Source organism: Stegostoma tigrinum, chromosome 22, assembly GCF_030684315.1.
Source record: "Stegostoma tigrinum isolate sSteTig4 chromosome 22, sSteTig4.hap1, whole genome shotgun sequence".
Classification (NCBI taxonomy): Eukaryota; Metazoa; Chordata; class Chondrichthyes; order Orectolobiformes; family Stegostomatidae; genus Stegostoma; species Stegostoma tigrinum.
Window position 1 is genome coordinate 54,396,327 of NC_081375.1, and position 19,808 is coordinate 54,416,134.

Consider the following 19,808-nt stretch of genomic DNA (forward strand, 5'->3'; position numbering starts at 1 on the left):
GACAAGTTGGACTGAAGGACTTGTTTCCATGCTGTACAACTCTGTGACCATCTGACTCTAAGTGGGCATTGTGACCTCCCTTCAGGTGTTGCCAGTGAGAATTGAAGACATTCTCCCCATCACCACTTCCCAACATTGAGGACATACCCTTCACCATTAACCATCGCTCCTGACCTCTCCAATCATGCACCCACTGCCTTCCTTTCTTATGGGAACTGTCAGCCTCACTGGCCAAACCTGGCACTGTTGGGAACACACAGCTGCCAGCTAGTTGCATTGGGCGCCCATCTCCCAAGACAGCTGCCAAGCTTCGCTCAAATGGCTGCTGAGCAACAACTTCATCAGGTGTGCGCTCCAAGTCGACTTTTTGGTTGGAGGGGATGCGTCCTATATCCCCTCTAATCTTTTTCTCGTTACTGCAGGACCTCTGAGCTCTGTGTGCGGCCCTGACCTCCAGTACCAGAGGTCTATCCACCCATGTACCAATCAACCCTCTGAGCAGTTAAACAAATGCACAGTTTAGAGGGAGAATGGTGGGATCCTGGCACCTCATAAATTCAGCCATCTCCTGATATACAGCATATCACACCCTCTGAAATATACACTGTATCACATGCTAGCTAGTGGACATTCTATCATACTAATAGTAATATACAATGGATCACATCCCCTGAACTGTATACTTATAACACCCCTGTAATGTACACTGTATCACACCTCCTGAAATATACACTCTATCACACCCCCAATATACACTGCATCACACCCCTGTTATTTCATAGAATCAGATACTGTGCATATAGAGGCCATTCAGCCCATTGTGTCTGCACTGACAGTCCAAAGAGTATGCCACGTAGATCCATCCCATGCCCTATCCGCATAACCCTAGATCTTGCATGGCCAACCCAACCACCTCGCCTGCACATCCGTGGTCACTACAGACAATTTAGCATGGCCAATCCACCTGACCTGTAGATCTTTAAACTGTGACAGGAAAACAGAGCACCCAGAGGAAACCCACACAGACATGGGGAAAAACGTGCAAAGTCCACACAGTCACCTGGAATTGAACCTTGGTCTCTGGCTGTGTGAGGCAGAAATGCCTACCTCTGAGCCACCATGTCACCTATATAAGCTGTATCACACTGCCCAGCCCCCACCCCACCACAACATACATCATAGCACACTCCCTGAAACATACATCATATCACAACTCCTGCATCATAAACTCTGTCACATCTCCTTGAACATCCATTGCATCACACCCCGTCATAGACACTGCATTCACCCCGTACTATGAACTATGTAATATGTTTGACTGTATGCATATTTTGAAGATAAATATTAATGTGTATTGTATAATACAACACATTTCAGGTGCTATCCTTAGTAGATTTATGTAATAGTGAAGTACAGAGTCTAAGCATGAAATAGAATCAGGCCATTAGGCTAAGATAATAAAATGTGAGGCTGGATGAACACAGCAGGCCAAGCAGCATCTCAGGAGCACAAAAGCTGGCGTTTTGGGCCTAGACCCTTCATCAGAGAGGGGGATGGGGTGAGGGTTCTGGAATAAATAGGGAGAGAGGGGGAGGCGGACCGAAGATGGAGAGAAAAGAAGATAGGTGGAGAGACTATAGGTGGGGAGGTAGGGAGGGGATAGGTCAGTCCAGGGAAGACGGACAGGTCAAGGAGGTGGGATGAGGTTAGTAGGTAGATGGGGGTGCGGCTTGGGGTGGGAGGAAGGGATGGGTGAGAGGAAGAACAGGTTAGGAGGCAGAGACAGGTTGGACTGGTTTTGGGATACAGTGGGTGGAGGGGCAGAGCTGGGCTGGTTGTGTGGTGCAGTGGGGGGAGGGAACGAACTGGGCTGGTTTAGGGATGCTGTGGGGGAGGCGGAGATTTTGAAACTGATGAAGTCCACATTGATACCATTAGGCTGCAGGGTTCCCAGGCGGAATATGAGTTGCTGTTCCTGCAACCTTCGGGTGGCATCATTGTGGCACTGCAGGAGGCCCATGATGGACATGTCATCTAAAGAATGGGAGGGGGATTGGAAATGGTTTGCGACTGGGAGGTGCAGTTGTTTGTTGCGAACTGAGCGGAGGTGTTCTGCAAAGCGGTCCCCAAGCCTCCGCTTGGTTTCCCCAATGTAGAGGAAGCCACACCGGGTGCAGTGGATGCAGTATACCACATTGGCAGATGTGCAGGTGAACCTCTGCTTAATGTGGAATGTCATCTTGGGGCCACTTCCTACAGACTAAGGGGGTGGCCATGGGCACCTGCATGGGCCCCAGCTATGCCTGCCTCTTTGTAGGTTACGTGGAACAGTCCCTCTTCCGCACCTACACAGGCCCCAAACCCCACCTCTTCCTCCGGTACATTGATGACTGTATCGGCGCCGCCTCTTGCTCCCCAGAGGAGCTCGAACAGTTCATCCACTTCACCAACACCTTCCACCCCAACCTTCAGTTCACCTGGGCCATCTCTAGCACATCCCTCACCTTCCTGGACCTCTCAGTCTCCATCTCAGGCAACCAGCTTGTAACTGATGTCCATTTCAAGCCCACCGACTCCCACAGCTACCTAGAATACGCCTCCTCCCACCCACCCTCCAGCAAAAATTCCATCCCCTATTCCCAATTACTCTGCCTCCGCCGCATCTGCTCCCACGACAAGACATTCCACTCCCGCACATCCCAGATGTCCAAGTTCTTCAAGGACCGCAACTTTCCCCCCACAGTGATCGAGAACGCCCTTGACCACGTCTCCCGTATTTCCTGCAACACATCCCTCACACCCCGCCCCCGCCACAACCGCCAGAAGAGGATCCCCCTCGTTCTCACACACCACCCCACCAACCTCCGGATACAACGCATCATCCTCCGACACTTCCGCCATCTATAATCCGACCCCACCACCCAAGACATCTTTCCATCCCCACCCCTGTCTGCTTTCCAGAGAGACCACTCTCTCCGTGACTCCCTTTTTCGCTCCACACTGCCCTCCAACCCCACCACGCCCGGCACCTTCCCCTGCAACCGCAGGAAATGCTACACTTGCCCCCACACCTCCTCCCTCACCCCTGTCCCAGGCCCCAAGATGACATTCCACATTAAGCAGAGGTTCACCTGCGCATCTGCCAATGTGGTATAATGCATCCACTGCATCCGGTGTGGCTTCCTCTACATTGGGGAAATCAAGCGGAGGCTTGGGGACCGCTTTGCAGAACACCTCCGCTCAGTTCGCAACAAATAACTGCACCTCCCAGTCGCAAACCATTTCCACTCCCCCTCCCATTCTTTAGATGACATGTCCATCATGGGCCTCCTGCAGTGCCACAATGATGCCACCCGAAGGTTGCAGGAACAGCAACTCATATTCTGCCTGGGAACCCTGCAGCCTAATGGTATCAATGTGGACTTCACCAGTTTCAAAATCTCCTCTTCCCCCACCGCATCCCTAAACCAGCCCAGTTCGTCCCCTCCCCCCACTGCACCACACAACCAGCCCAGCTCTTCCCCTCCACCCACTGCATCCCAAAACCAGTCCAACCTGTCTCTGCCTCCCTAACCTGTTCTTCCTCTCACCCATCCCTTCCTCCCACCCCAAGCCGCACCCCCATCTACCTACTTACTAACCTCATCCCACCTCCTTGACCTGTCCGCCTTCCCTGGACTGACCTAGCCCCTCCCTACCTCCCCACCTATACTCTCTCCACCTATCTTCTTTTCTCTCCATCTTCGGTCCGCCTCCCCCTCTCTCCCTATTTATTCCAGAACCCTCACCCCATCCCCCTCTCGGATGAAGGGTCTAGGCCCGAAACGTCAGCTTTTGTGCTCCTGAGATGCTGCTTGGCCTGCTGTGTTCATCCAGCCTCACATTTTATTATCTTGGATTCTCCAGCATCTGCAGTCCCATTATCTCAGGCCATTAGGCTAATGTGTTTCTCAACCCATTTGAACGTGGGTTTCTGAACCCTATTCTCCCTATAAATCTTTATTATTCAATATGGACAGCTTGTAATGTAGCTTCTATTGTGAACCTTTGATTGCCAGTGTCTCATTGAATCATAGAATCCCTACAGCCCAACTAGTCCACACTGATCCACACAGTATCCCACCCAGATCCATTCCCCTATAAACCCACCTAATCTACACATCCCCGAACACTATGGGCAATTTAGCATGGCCAATTCACCTAGCCTGCACATCTTTTTTGGACTGTGGGAGGAAACCAGACCACTCAGAAGAAACCCATGCAGACATGGGGAGAATGTGCAAAATCCACATGGACAGTTGCCCCAGAGTGGAATTGAACTTGGGTCCCTGGTGCTGTGAGGCAGCAGTGCTAACCACTGAGCCACTGTGCTGCCCCAATATTTGATTCCCTGAGCGGGAATCGAACCTGGGTCATGGCAGTGAAAGCGCTGAATTCTAACCACTAGACCACCAGGAATGGTCTTACAAGCAACTTTGCAGTAAGCAAGATGTTTTGCAATAAATGAGAACTTCTACAATAAAAACCAAAAGAACTGTGGATGCTGTAAATCAGGAACAAAAACAGAAGTTGCTGGAAAAGCTCAGCAGGTCTGGCAGCATCTGTGAAGAAAACATCATAGTCAACTTTTGGGTACAGTGACCCTTCACTGGACCTGAAACGTTAACTCTGATTTTGGTACCTAGAAAAAAATGATCCCTTAAGATGTTCGGATTAGGGACCTTTTATTGGGAGTGTAAAAGCAAGACTGGATTCATTCTATACTTAGAAAAAACTATGTTGTTGATACAGTGATATTTGCTTTGCCTAACTTCTTTTTGTATGAAACAAAGTTTATTTATGTTTAAAATATAAAATGCTCTTGGTATAACTCTCTCGGTTAATTGCACTATTCAAATTTCACTTTAAAAGCTCATGATCCTTGCTTGGATCCCAAAACTTACACAATAGATAATGTATAACCCGTCCCGCAAAATGTCTTGTGGACAGCATTAAAGCAAAGTGAACTCTGTTTTCTCATGCTAAACATCTTACCTGGTAATAAGAATAAGAGTGGTTGGTAACTGCAAAGACTGGGATAATGCTTCGTTCTGTAAGATGACGAATCAGAGTTGGAATCGATGGGTAATCTTGCAACGTGTGCCAAGTATAGGTACCTCTCGAGTCCAAGTGGCAGCCTTCATCATTCCGTTTCAGAATCCCCGAGAGAACATTGGAGCCATCAGCCTCATAATGAAAGGCAGATTCAGTAGAGAAGACTAATATGTGAGTACTCTGATCCCTCCAGCCAATATGTTTCTGCAAAGAATTGAACACTGTGCTCAGGAAAGGGAAATTCAAACAGAAAAATGTTTCATTACATAGAGTATTGACTGACAAGGGCAGAGTACCCAACAATGCAACTTCAGGGCAATGGGCCATCAAATAAAACACCAGACAATATTGTAGGAGCTTCCTGGTACACTCATTGTGGTCAAAACTCAGTGTTTTAGCATTAGATTAGGACATTGATTCCAGCATTACACAGGAAAGCCTGCACAAAGTCTCAAAGTCTTATAGAAATGAAACTCAACGGATCACTTAGCATCGACCTAGGCACCAGAAAAGACAACGACAGAAGCAGCCCTGTCCACCCTGCAAAGTCCTCCTCACTAACATTTGGGGATTAGTGCCAAAACTGGGAGGACTGTCTTACAGACTAGTTAAGCAACAGCCTGACACAGTCATACTCACAGAATCATACCTTATAATGTCCCAGATACCACCATCACCATCCCTAGATATTTTCTGTCTCACCAGCAGGGCAGAACAGCAGAGGGGGCAGCACAGTGCCATACATTCGGGAGGGGGTTGCTCTGGGAGTCCTCAACATTGACTCCAGACCCTATCAAGACTTATGGCTTCAGGTTAAACATGGGCAAGGAACCTTCCTGCTGATTATCACATACCATCCTCCCTCAGCTGATGAATCAGTACTCCTCAATGTTGAGCAACACTCAGAGGAAGCACTGAGGATGGCAAGGGCATAAAATATACTCTGACTGGGGGATTTCAATGCTCACCATCAATAGTGGCTCGGCAGCAGCACTATTGATCGAGCTGGTCAGGTCATAAAGGGCATAGCTGCTCTGGGTTTGTGGCAGGTGGTGAGGGAACCAATAAAGAGGGAAAACATACTTGACCTTGTCTTACCAATCTGCTAGCTGCAGTTGCATCTGTCCATGACAGTATCAGTAAGAGTGACCATTGCACAGTATTTGTGGAGGCAAAGTCCCGCCTTCACATTGAGAACAACCTCCATCATGTTGTGTGGCACTATCACCCGTGCTAAATGGGACAGACTTTGCACAGAACTAGCAGCTCAAAACTGGGCATCCATGAGGCAGTGTGGGCCATCAACAGCAGCAGAGTTGTACTTCAGCACAATCTGTAAGCTCATGGACCGGCATAGTCCCCTGCTCAACCATTACCATCGAGCCAGGGGATTAACCATGGTTCAATGGAGAGTGCAGGAAGGCATGCCAGGAGCAGCACCAGGCATACTTCAAGATGAAGTGTCAACCTGGTGAAGCCACCAGATAGGACTACTTGCACACCAAACGGCAAAAGCAATAAGTGATAAACAGAGCTAAGAGATTCCACAACCAACGGATCAGATCTAAGCTCTGCAGTCCTGCCACATCCAGTGGTGAATGGTAGGGGACAATTAAACAACTCACTGGAGGAGAAGGAGGCTCCACAAATATCCCCATCCTCAATGATGGAAGAACCCAGCACATCAGTGCAAAATATAAGGCTGAAGCATTCTCAGCAATTTTCAGCCAGAAGTGCCAAGTGGATGTTCCATCTCAGCCTCCTTCAGTGCTCCCCAGCATTACAAATAGCACTCTTCAGCCAATTCAATTCACTCTATGTGATGTGAAGAAATGACTGGAAACATTGGATAATGCAAAGACTATGGGCCCTGACAACATTCCGGCATCAGTACTGAAGACTTGTGCTCTAGAACTTGTCATTCCCCTAGCCAAGCTGTTCCAGTACTGTTACAACACTGGCATCTATCCTAAATGTGGAAAATTGCCCAAATATGTCCTGTACGTAAAAAGCAGGACAAATCCAACCCGACCAATTACTGCCCCATCAGTCCAGTCTCAATCATTAGTAAAGTGATGGAAGGTGTCAGTAACAGTGCTATCAAGCAGCACCTACTCAGCAATAACCTGCTAAGCGATGCCCAGTTTGTGTTCCATAAGGGCCATTCAGCTCCTGATCTCATTACAGTCTTGGTTCAAATGTGGACAAAAGAGCTAAATTCCACAGGGGAGATGAGACTGACAGATCTTGATATCTAGGCTGCATTTGACCAAGTGTGGCATCAAGGAGCCCTAGCAAAACTGGAATTAATGGGTATCGGGGCAAATTCTCCGGTTGGTTGGGGTCATACCTGACACATAGGAAGATAGTCGTGGTTGTTGAAGGTCAGTCATCTCAGCTCCAGGACATCTCTGCAGGAGTTCCCTCAGGGTAGGGTCCTAGGCCCAACCATCTTCAGCTGCTTCATCAATGACCTTCCCTCCATCATAAGGTCAGAAGTGGGGATGTTCGCTGATGATTGCACAATGTTCAGCACCATTCATGACTCCTCAAATACTGAAGCAGTTTATGTTCAAATGCAACAAAATGTGGGGACTATCCAGAGATTGTAAGAACTGCCGATGTTGGAGTCTGAGATAAAACAGTGTGGAGCTGGAAGAACATAGCAGGCCAGACAGCATCAGAGGAGAAGAAAAGCTGATGTTTCAGGTCAGGACCCTACTTCAGAAACGTCGGCTTTCCGGTTCATCCAATGCTGCCTGGTCTGCTGTGTTCTTTCAGCTCCACACTGTGGACAATATCCAGGCCTGGGCTGACAAGTGGCAAGTGACATTCATGCCACACAAATGCCAGACTATGACCATCACTAACAAGAGACGATCTAACCACCGCCCCAGACATTCATTGGTGTTACCATCACTGAATCCCCCACTATCAACTATCAACTGGATTCATCACTAAACACAATGGCTACAAGAGCAGGCCAGAAGCTAAGAATAATGCTGACTCCTCAAAGCCTGTCCACCATCCACAAGGCACAAGTCAGGAGTGTGATGGAATACTCCCCACTTTCCTGGATGAGTGCAGCCCCAACAACACTCAAGAATCTTGACACCATCCAGGACAAAGCAGCCTGCTTGATTGGCACCACATCCACTCACCCCATCATCGACGCTCAGTAGCAGCAGTGTGTACTATCTACAGGATGCACTGCAGAAATTTACCAAAGATCCTCAGACAGCACCTGCCAAACCCATGACCACTTCTGTCAGGAACGACAAGGGTACCAGACATATGGGAACACCACCCCCTGCAAATTCCCCTCCAAGTCACTCACTATCCTGACTTGGAAATATGTCGCCATTCCTTCAATGTTGCTGGCTCAAAATCCTGGGATTTCCCCCCCCAATAGCATTGTGGGTCAACACACAGTAAGTGGACTGCAGAAGTTCAAGAAGGCAGCTCATCCCCACTTTCTCAAGTGCAACTAGGATCAAGCAATAAATGCTGGCCCAAGCAGCAATGCCCACATCCTTCAAATGAATAGAGAGAGAGAATAAAAACAATGAAGTTTGGTAAAGTTACCATAGTCCTGGAGGACCACAAAGCTGTGCACTCTTTCAAGGGATGCTATGTGTGTGTGTGAGAGACAGAGAGAGAGAGGGAGAGGTGACTGTTGTTTTAACCTGAAGGTCAGAGTCCTTCATGGTGACCTTAGCCGGTGCAGAATTAAACCCATGCTTTTGGTGTTACACTCCAGTTGTCCAGCTAACTGAACTAACCCCCTAAAATGCAAAACAGCCCTACTGTACAGTGTACACGGACAGATTCAGGGATGCAGTCTTGCTCTGGACTGTGAAGACAAACTAAATATTAAGAAAACATACATTCCAGATGAGCACATAAAATTCCAGGACATAGTAGGCTACGGAGCAGTGTAGTCTGGTGTTTGTTGATCGGCATGGACGTGGTGGGCCAAAGGGCTTGTTTCTATGCTGTTTGACTCTATGACTGTATCTCATACTGTGAATTCAATACCCTTCACATGCTCACCACCTCTCTTGTGGTCAACGAGATGAAGCTTCCAAAGCCATGAACTCTCAGACTGAACTCCTGTGCAACCTACAGAGGAATGTGTCCAGGTTGAGGGAGTGGAAGCAAATGATAAAATAACCTTATACACAGCAGTCATTTGTTTGGATACTCCTAGATCCATACTGGTGCAGAACATCAGAGAATCTCATTGATCATGTCTAGTTTAATACCATCTCTACAGCCACAGACTGGAAGAATCTGGCAATAGTGCTGGAGCTGCATATCATGGTGGGGACAGGTCTGTCACTATATAATAATGGGGCTACAGTACTAGTGCACACAGCTCTGTCACTGTGTAAGACCAGGGTACAGAATTGGTGGGGACAGGCCTGTTGCTGTATAACAATGGCATACAGTTCCAATGAGGACAGGTCTGTCACTGTATAACACTGGGGTACAGCACTGTTGGGGGACAGGTCTGTCACTGTATAACACAGGTGTACAGTACTGATGGGGACAGATCTGTCACTGTATAACACTGGAGTACAGTACTGGGGGACAGGTCTGTCACTGTGTAACACTGGGGTACAGTACTGGGGGACAGGTCTGTCACTGTATAACACTGGAGTACAGTACTGGTGCGGACAGGTCTGTCGCTGTATAACACTGGGGTACAGTACTGGGGGGGACAGGTCTGTCACTGTATAACACTGGGGTACAGTCCCGGTGGGGACAGGTCTGTCACTGTATAACACTGGGGTACAGTACTGGGAGGACAGGTCTGTCACTGTATAACACTGGAGTACAGTACTGGGGGGACAGGTCTGTCACTGTATAACACTGGAGTACAGTACTGGTGGGGACAGCTCTGTCCCTGTGGACAGAACTGGTTTCAAAGTTACAATATATTTTTGTGAAAGCTGCTTTAAATGGGTCATATTTTGGGGAACTCAAGCTAATCTGAATCCCTCCTGGGTTGTCTACTGCCTTAATAAGTTACAACCTAAAGCCATACAGCAGATGGCAAGAAATTCTTAGAATTTTAACTCCACTTTTCCCTATGCTGTCCTGCACAACAATGACAAGAAATGACCAGCTCCATTTATGTAAGACCTGTCCAACCATTGCCTAACTTACTGGGATAATGTCCATTGAGAAATGAGAAAATTTTCTTGTTATCCCCAGTTGACCAGAACAGATCCAGAGTTAAGCCATTTAACTGAAAGGAGGAGCAGGTGATCTGGGCTAGAAATGGAGATGATGAATGATTTCAAAAGGAAATTGGATGAGCATTTGAAAAGTAAATGTGAATTTGTAAGAAGATCCAAGTGGTGGAATAGGTCTGACTGAATTGATCAACAAGATCCTGCATCTATTCATTGGGCTGAATGGCCTAATTTTGTCTGACACTGACTTTATGACAGAACTGAAATGTAATGGATCCCAGAGCAAATGAACTCACCTGGCAAACAGCAACCTGCAGAATGGCATCAAATCCACCTTCAGGAGCATCTACATTTCCTGAGATTCTCTCCTTCTCTAGCTCCTCGGTGAAATGATTAGCATCTGATGTCAAAGGAATAACATTCTTGAAGGAGAATGGAGCATCGCTGTTGGGCCAGGGTTGTCGGAGTCTGGAACGGATGAAAAGTCAGGAAGGGTGTAACGTGACTAAATTTTAACATATTCCACCGTCCCATGGGAGAAACTAGGACAGATTTCCAGCTGAGATTTGAGGAGGACTTCAGATCAAACAGGTTTCCACCCCAATACCTAAAGAACATGCTAATCTGAAAAGTGGGGGTGGGTGGGGATCCATCCTACATAGAGAATGAAGCAGTAAGGTCAATCTGCTCTTTGTGGCTCTATCTATTCATTTGTAGAGAAATCCTGTTGGTCCTATCTCAATCTGTTTCATTTGTTGAATTAATTTCCACCATCCTACCAGGCAGTGCAATCCAATCAGAAAAACTCAGAGTTTGAAATAATTATCTTCATCTTTCCACACAAAACCCAAGTATTTTACTAAACTTCTTGAATCTCTGCTTGCTGTTTATTGACTGTTCACCAACAAGGACTCTATCTTCTTGGTTACTCAAAACCCTTCATGATATTAAATCACCCTGAAACCTCTCTCAAGTTGAAAATAACAGATCCATTCTTGTTATTCTCATCACTGACTATCTGATCCAACCTCTCTGTCTGAATCCTGTGTCTGCACAAACACTCAGTCACCGCGAAGCATTTATTTCTAATTAATTATAGTTTGGGTGAAAATGTTATGAAGTTGATTATTTTATCAAACCTGACTTTTGATTCAGCAATCTGTATGTGTCCCATATTCAGACAGTGTCAGTTATGTCACTTGCTTAATAATATGCGATTTGGGGTACACTTGGAACTTCTTCAGAAAAAGGGTCTAGGCCCGAAATGTCAGCCTTCCTGCTCCTCTGATGTTGCTTGGCCTGCTGTGTTCATCCAGCTCTGCACCTTGTTATCTCAGATTCTCCAGCATCAGCAGTTCCTACTATCCCTAAACCTTCTTCACCTTGCTTTTCAGCAGCTGTGTATGGATCACACTGATTAGATAGACACTGTTAAAGCAAGTGAAGATCTTGCTCCATCAAGTGCCCGTCCTGGTCTCTCACCAGGCCTGTCTGATATCATTAGGTGATGCTTCAGGCACTCTTCAATGTGAACCATTTCCAACCCTTACACTTATACTAAACCCATGGGCTCACTTGCATGATGGGCCGTCATCTGATGATGGTTCAGTTGAGGTTACACCATACAGGCCTCAGATACACACACAGCAATTATATTTGTCTAGCTTGCCCATTTAGAAATTTTGCTCATTTTGGGCAACCTAAGGGGAGAGTGTAAAGTGAAGGGAATGACAGAGAGATAGAGTGAGAGACAGGATGCAGGAGGCACTGAGATAAAGGAGACATACAGCGAGTGAACGTTAGAATGATGGAAACAAAGATTAACAGACAAACAGATAGAAATAGAGAGTGTTGGAGTGAGAAACTGGAGAACAGAGAAAGAGAGGGATAGACAGAGAAAAATGAACTTAAACAGATGGATGCTGAGAGGGTGATAGAGGGGAGCATATGAAGAAAGTTCGAGCGAGAGAGCCAATGGAAATAGGCAATTATTGAAAGGCTTTCAACGATAAATGCACAGACAGCTGGGTAATTTCAGCCCTTCATCAGCATGAAAGGAGACTGGGCACGCTTGCTCAAAGAATTTAATCTTTGTATCCCAAGGATCTGTGACTCACTGTCTTCACTGTGAGCCAATGGAACAATAAGGTCTTTCACCCATATTCACCCAGCCTGGCTCTGGGCTAATGCTCTGTTGTACTTTGGAAGCAATAATAAACCTATTTGTTCTCAGATTTTACTGTTCGGGCATGATCTTCTAAAGAACAGAAACAGTGAAGTTTCCTTATCTTTCAATTGAGTGCTGCTGCAGTCACACCTAGAGTTAATGGCTTTTACTACGTCCTATGTCTGATAAACAAGTAACCCTTACAGAGATGATAAAATGTGAGGCTGGATGAACACAGCAGGCCAAGCAGCATCTCAGGAGCACAAAAGCTGACGTTTCGGGCCTAGACCCTTACAGAGAGCTGCCTGCATGGTAAACATATGTTTAGATTTTATGTTTCACTCAATAATTCCAATTTATTACATTTTCCTCCTATCCTCTGTGTTTCCCTTCCTATGGACCTGGTCATGTTTCTGTCAACAATGCCACATGAACTCAGATTTCCATGCTGTTCCTTATTCTAGCCTCTCACTCACCTTCCTCTGACCATTTCTCACCGCTCCCCTGTCTCTCTCTCTCTCTCTCTCTCCATGTAATCTCCACCCTGATTCTTACCAGCCTCTTCTCTCTTTCCGTACCCACTCAGTGTCAGGCTCTTTTGAAACATTAGCTCAAATTGCAGAGCAGTGCACGTGATCTATATGGACTTCACTAAGGCATTTGGAAAGGTTCCTCATGGTAGACTGGTGAGCTAGGTTAGATCACACGGAATACGGGGAGAACTAGCTATTTTGATATAGATCTGGCTTGAAGATAGAAGACAGAGGGTGGTGGGGGAGGGTTGCTTTTCAGACTGGAGGCCTGTGACCAGCGGTGTGCAACAAGGATTGGTGCTGGGTTCAATGCTTTTCATCACTGACATATGATTTGGATGTGAACATAGGAGGGATGGTTAGTAAGTTTGCAGAAGACTTTGGAGGTGTAGTGGGCAGTGAAGAAGGTTACTTCGGAGAGCAACAGGACCTTGATCAGCTGTGCCAATGGGCCAAAGAGTGGCAGATGGAGTTTAGTTTTCAATAAATGTGAGGTGCTGCATTTTGGAAAGGCAAATCAGGGCAGGACTGAAAAGGCTATTGGGGTGGGGGGAAGCACCCAGCTGAGGCCGGGCTGGAGTTTAGGGATATGGATGCCTCAATCAGAACAGAGGCAAGTGATGGGGTTGTCTTTTACCATCTGAAGCCTGGGCAGGTTATACTATCTGACAGCACCACCACCACCGAGCCCACCCCGCACCCCACCCCCATCCCTGACCCACCGAGCCCACCCCGCACCCCACCCCCATCCCTGACCCACCGAGCCACCCTTAAAAGTGCAGCCAGGTGAAGCATCAATATCTTAAATGGTCAATATCTGTCTCCTAACCACCTAAACTGGCGAACTACCTTATCCACATCCCACAAACTGCCCAGGTCAGGGATGGGCACCAAGAAGGCATAGTCTCATGAAAAGGTTTTTGATTAAATATCTGTGGTTTGGGATGGAAATCTGCTGCCCTTACCTGGTCTGTTCTGCATACAACTCCAGGCCCAGAGCAACATGGTTGACTCCTAATAGTTCTGCTGACAGTTCTCTCCTTCTCTTAAGGATCAGCAATAAATGCTCAACTCGACAGCAATGCATATATCCCATGTGCAAACAATAATAATGCCCACAAATTCACGCCCGATATTCTACTCTCCATGTGTCAGGGTTGGATAATTACCAGCCCTTGCTGTACCATCTGGCACGTTTTAAGACAGCAGATGCCAGGCTAGATTCCTACCAACAGTAAAACTAATATTTTGGAACTATTCCAGAGGCTTAATCAATGATCTGTGTCAAATTTCACCACAGCTGCTAGTGGAATTTAGTTTTAATTAGTGAATGAATCTGGAATAAAATTCTGGTCCAGTTAAGGATGATCATAAAACTCATAGGTTATTGTCAAAACCAAACTTCTCACCACGAACAGCATTTGTCATCCTTTGCCCAGTCAGTCTCCAGACCCAGGCCAATACTTCATGGCTGCCCTCTGAGACTGCCCAGTCAGCCAATTAACTACATTGAACTACCACAAAAACAGTAAAAGAGAAACAGAACCAGGCTGAACACAGGCCGTGCTGTATTGAAATAGGGAATGGGCACATCAAAGGGTATCCTGGCCAGGTCAATTGGTAAAATCACTAATCCCTAGGGAATTGTGTAAATTGCTGCAGATTACTGGCAGCAGTTCATTGGAACACATCTCCGACTCTTCCACTACCATCGGATGTGGCACCATGGTGGTATACAGTCAGGAGGGAAGACGTCATTAACGCAGACTCCAGATGTCATGCAGTCTCATGGCATCAAGTCACACATGAGCAAGGAAACCTCCTGCTGATTACCACATACCGTCCTCCCTCAGCTGATGAAGCAGTACTCCCCTATATTGAATAACACTTGGAGGAAACGGTGAGGGTGGCAAGGGCTCAAGATGTCAAAGTCCACCAAGATTTCAATGTCCACGAGCAGCACTACTGATTGAGGTGGTCAGGTTCTAAAGGATACAGCTGCTAGACTGCTTCTGTGGTAAGAGGTGAGGGAAAAACATACTTGACATCATCATCAGTAATCTGCCAGCTGCAGATACACCTGTCGGTGACAGTATCGGTAAGAGTGACTCCATCACACAGTCCTTCTGGAGACAGAGTCCCACCTTTGCATTGTATCGTGTGGCATTATCACTGTACTAAATGGGACAGATTTCAAACAAATCTAGCAACTCAAGACTGGTTCAAGAATGCAGCTCACCACCTTCTCAAGGACAATTGGAGATGGACAAGATGCCCATATTCCATGAACGAATAGCAAGAACTATGGGATTTTGTGAGATGGTGTATCTACAGATGTGTCAAACCATAAGACACATTGTAGTCAAACACAAATGTATGCATGCACTCACACAGACACACATGCGCACGCACACGCACACACACAGACACAGACACATGCACGCAGTCACACACACTCTCGTACACACACACATACACACACACCCACACACATATACACACACTCTCTCTCTCTCACACACACTCTCATGCTCACAGACTCACACATATATGCACACAGATACACACACACTCTTGTATGTGCACACACAGACACACACATACACACTGAAACATATACACACGCTCTCTGTCTCACACACACGCACACGCACACACAGTTGCACGCACATGCGCGCAGACATACATACATGCATACACACACACAAAAAAACACACACACACGCATAGATAAATAGTCTCTCACAAATAGTCTATCTTCCTGCTCTTACCTTGAAGGTCTCATATCTGTCTGTGGGACAGTTACTTTGTCAACAAACTTCCCGAAACCGATGGTGTAGTCACTCGACATGTTCCGCACCAGATCAGCTGCCAAAAACAATGAGAGTTAGGATCATTCTAATACAAAGGCTCCATCTGTACAGCTCTTGCCATGACCTCAGGAACTCCCAAAGCACTTTTCAGCCAGTGAAATATGTTTGAAGTGTAGTCTCTATGGTAATGTCGGAAATGCATCTGCCAACTGCTCCCACAAACAGCAATGTGAAAACCATCAGATAGTCTGTGCTTTAGTGACAGTATTTGAAGGGTAAATACTGGCCAGTATATTAGGATGAATTCTCCTGAAATTATTCAAAACAATGGAATCTTTACATCCAATGGAGAGGGCATATTGGGTCCCAGATCAATTGACTGCTCTAACAATGCAGCACAGTTTCAGTACTTTACTGGAGTTTCATCCTGGAATAGGGCTTGATCTCGCAACCCACTATTAGTGAGCTAATACTAAACTAACACTTAACATAGATGAGGTACCAATCCATGCGGAAAGAACCCCTCCCACTCCATCTCTGATTAAGATGGATTGTTAGCTCCCTCAGACAACTACCAACAAGGTAGCAATCCTCAGGCTGTGAAGCTTAGTGATATCGGGGCTGCTGTATTGGGTGGAGCACTGAAACGATATTGGACAAAATGCTCTTGGTGCTCACCCAGCTTGAGGCCCAGTTTCTTCAAGTTGTCCAAATCGTCCTTCATTGAGTTGGAGAAGTCCATGAGGAAATAAAGATCGACTGGAGTTTCCAGCGGCTGAAAGACCTTGAATTTCACCCTCTTCTCTTCTCCCGCTCGCAGAGTCATTGATGCTCTTTGTGGTGAGATTTGGCTGTGTTTGCTGCTCGTGTTGATCATTGTATTCTGAGAAGGAAAGAATGGCGTTAATATTGCAGCTTTCACGGTCCCTGGGAAATTTCAATGCGCTTTACAGACAGAAAGTATTTCTGAAGTGGAGTTACTGCTGCAATATGGGCATCATGACAGCCACTGCATGCATAGCAAGATCCCACAATCAGAAATATGATTTTTTTAGAAGTGGTATTCGAGTCACAGAATCATAGAAGTCTACAGCAGCCACCTAATGACTGCCTGGTGGCTCGGTAGTTAGCACAGCTACCTGATAGCAGTAGGGACCCAGGTTTGATTCCACCCCAGGGAACTGTCTGTGTAGAGTTTGCACATTTTCTCCATGCCCACTGGGTGATCCAGTCTCTTCCACAGTCCAAAGATGTGCAGGTTATGTGGATTAGCCATGCTAAACTGTCCTGTAGTGTCCAGGGATATGCAGGCTGGATGGATTAGCCATGCAGCGTTACAGGAATAGGGTAGGGTCTGAGTCTGTGTGCGATGCCCTTTGGAGGGACAGTGTGGACTTGAATGGCCTGCTTCCATATTGTAGAAATTCAATAGTTTTTCCATCACTTAGCCCTTAGCCTTGTGTGACTTGGCATCACAAGTGCACAACTAAACACTTGTTCAACATTTTGAGGGTTTCTGCGTATTTCTTACAGGCAGTGAGTTCCAGATTCCCACTGGGTTTTTCCTCACAGTTCCTCTAAACCTTTAGCTCTTTTTTTCCTTAAATCTATGCCCCTTGGTCATTGTTCCCGCGATCAAGGGGAAAAGATTCTTGTCCTGCAGTGCTCTTAATTTGATACATCTCAATCATTTCACCTCAATTTCCTCTGCACTCAGGAAAAGCAACTCCAGTCTGTCCAATCTCTCTTCGTAACTGAAATTCTCCAGCCCAGGCAACATCCTGGTAAATCTCTCTGCGCCCTCTCCAGGGTTATTACATCCATCCATAATGTGGATTCCAGAACTGCACACAGTATTCATTGAAGGACATGTTTTGGTCAGGACACCAGCCAGAACTCTATTGTTTTTCTTCAAGACATTGATGAAGAGTCTTCTAAGCTTTAAACATCTCATCTAAGAGATTGCAGTCTGAAGATGCAACATTCCCCTTACACAGCACTGAAATGCCTGCCTAAAATGTTGTTGTCAGATTTCAGGAATGTCAAAAGCAAGAAAGCCAGGGTGAATCTTTCTAAATCCCTTGTTTGTCCTCAACTGAAGCATTGTGTCCAATTCTGGGTACTACACTTTTAAGACAGATGTGGAGAGAATGCAGGAAAGACTCACAAGGGATGGTTCCAAGGATAGCAATTTTAGTAACTTGGATAGTTTGCAGATATTAATTGGAGATTGGAAGGTTGCGAGGAGATTTGATCAAGACAGTTGAGTTTTCTGGACAGAGTAAGCAGGGAAAACTGAGTTTATCTGTGGAAGGATCAAGAACCAGACAACATAGATTTATAATGATTGGTTTTAAAAAAAAGCAAGTTACAATGAGCCACGTCTCAACAGATCCAAATTCCAAACAAAACCCAATCCCAACAAATCCAAATCTCAACATCCAAATCCCAACATGGTCAAATCCCAACTAAGTTGAAACCCAGTAGAACCAAATCACAACAGGACCAAATCATAACAAAATCAACACCTAACAGAGCATAATTCCACCAGTGCTATTTCCTAACAGAGCCAAATCCAACAGAGTAAAATCCAAGCCAAACTAAATCCTGGCAGAACCACATATCAACACAGCCATATTACAGCAGAACCCAACCCCAATATCACCAGACCCTAAAAGAACAATTCCCCACTCACCCAGAGCCAAGTATACATGTGATAGATCCGTTCACCAACCATTCCACACCCCAGTCGAAAATACATCCTAAAAGTGCCGCAATCCAAGAAAACCATATCTCAGTCAATCAGACTCTGGAGAAACATGTACAAAACAGCCACATCTTCATGTAACCAGCCCAGCTCTTCCCCCCCACCCACTGCATCCCAAAACCAGTCCAACCTGTCTCTGCCTCCCTAACCGGTTCTTCCTCTCACCCATCCCTTCCTCCCACCCCAAGCCGCACCCCCAGCTACCTACTAACCTCATCCCACCTCCTTGACCTGTCCGTCTTCCCTGGACTGACCTATCCCCTCCCTACCTCCCCACCTACACCCTCTCCACCTATCTTCTTTACTCTCCATCTTCGGTCCGCCTCCCCCTCTCTCCCTATTTATTCCAGTTCCCTCCCCCCATCCCCCTCTCTGATGAAGGGTCTAGGCCCGAAACGTCAGCTTTTGTGCTCCTGAGATGCTGCTTGGCCTGCTGTGTTCATCCAGCCTCACATTTTAACATCTTCATGTAACCTAACTCTACCAGTAGTGCCTTAGTCCAATATAGTACCATGGTTTTCAGGGAGCATGAAATGAAAAGGTTCTGCAGGAACATATGGTCCAGGTTGTACATAAGTGAAGATGCTTTACTCAAATTCACTGACCATGGTAGAAGGAAAATGTAAATATGTCTGCTCATGGCCACTAGTCAGGTGTGAGTGGACAACATCCTGCTAGGTGGTTTCCCACACCTTAAGAGATGTGACCAGCTCTGGGGAAGGAGAGCAAGTTATTAAGCAGTAAACCACATCCCAATCAAAGTCATTACATTCAGGATTGAGATGACAAGAGAGTTGACAAAGTTTCCTCTCAGCGAGGCTTGTCTTCCTTGCTCATGGTCTCCAGACTAGGACAGCAGCTTCTCAACTGCTGGGAACCTACCTTCAGGATTTTCATTGAGCTCTGAAGCATCATAATTTTGTTGCATTTTGATTTCAGATTGATGTACAGATCACACCTGGGGTAATTAATGCCCTGCAAAACAAGAAACAGTTATTATTGACAACACACCACTGGCCCTCAAACCTCTGCTTCCTCTCTGACTCCTGACTAAACTATGTTATCAACAGCATTTTGGGTGTCTGTGCAACCTAAAGACTGGTGGGGGTTCAAGAAGGCAGCTCAACACCCACTTCCCAAGGACAACTACAGATGGGTAATAAGTCCTGGCCCAGCCACCAACACCCACATCCCAGAAAAGAATAATTTCAGAATCTCTCTTCATCCTCATCC

At 46.4% G+C, this 19,808-nt stretch overlaps 1 protein-coding gene across 4 annotated transcripts in view; it reads right to left on the reverse strand.

Annotated features, from left to right (window-relative positions):
* Nucleotides 1-19,808, reverse strand: part of itgb4 (integrin, beta 4) — a 143,972-nt gene that overhangs the window by 103,813 nt on the left and 20,351 nt on the right. For all 4 annotated transcript variants that reach the window (XM_059653848.1, XM_059653847.1, XM_048555468.2 and 1 more), the window contains 5 exons: nt 19,458-19,550; nt 16,487-16,691; nt 15,767-15,863; nt 10,592-10,763; nt 5,035-5,298 (listed from right to left, as the gene is read on the reverse strand). In XM_059653848.1, coding sequence (XP_059509831.1) covers nt 5,035-5,298; nt 10,592-10,763; nt 15,767-15,863; nt 16,487-16,691; nt 19,458-19,550 — 831 coding nt within the window. The remainder of the gene's footprint in view (nt 1-5,034; nt 5,299-10,591; nt 10,764-15,766; nt 15,864-16,486; nt 16,692-19,457; nt 19,551-19,808) is intronic.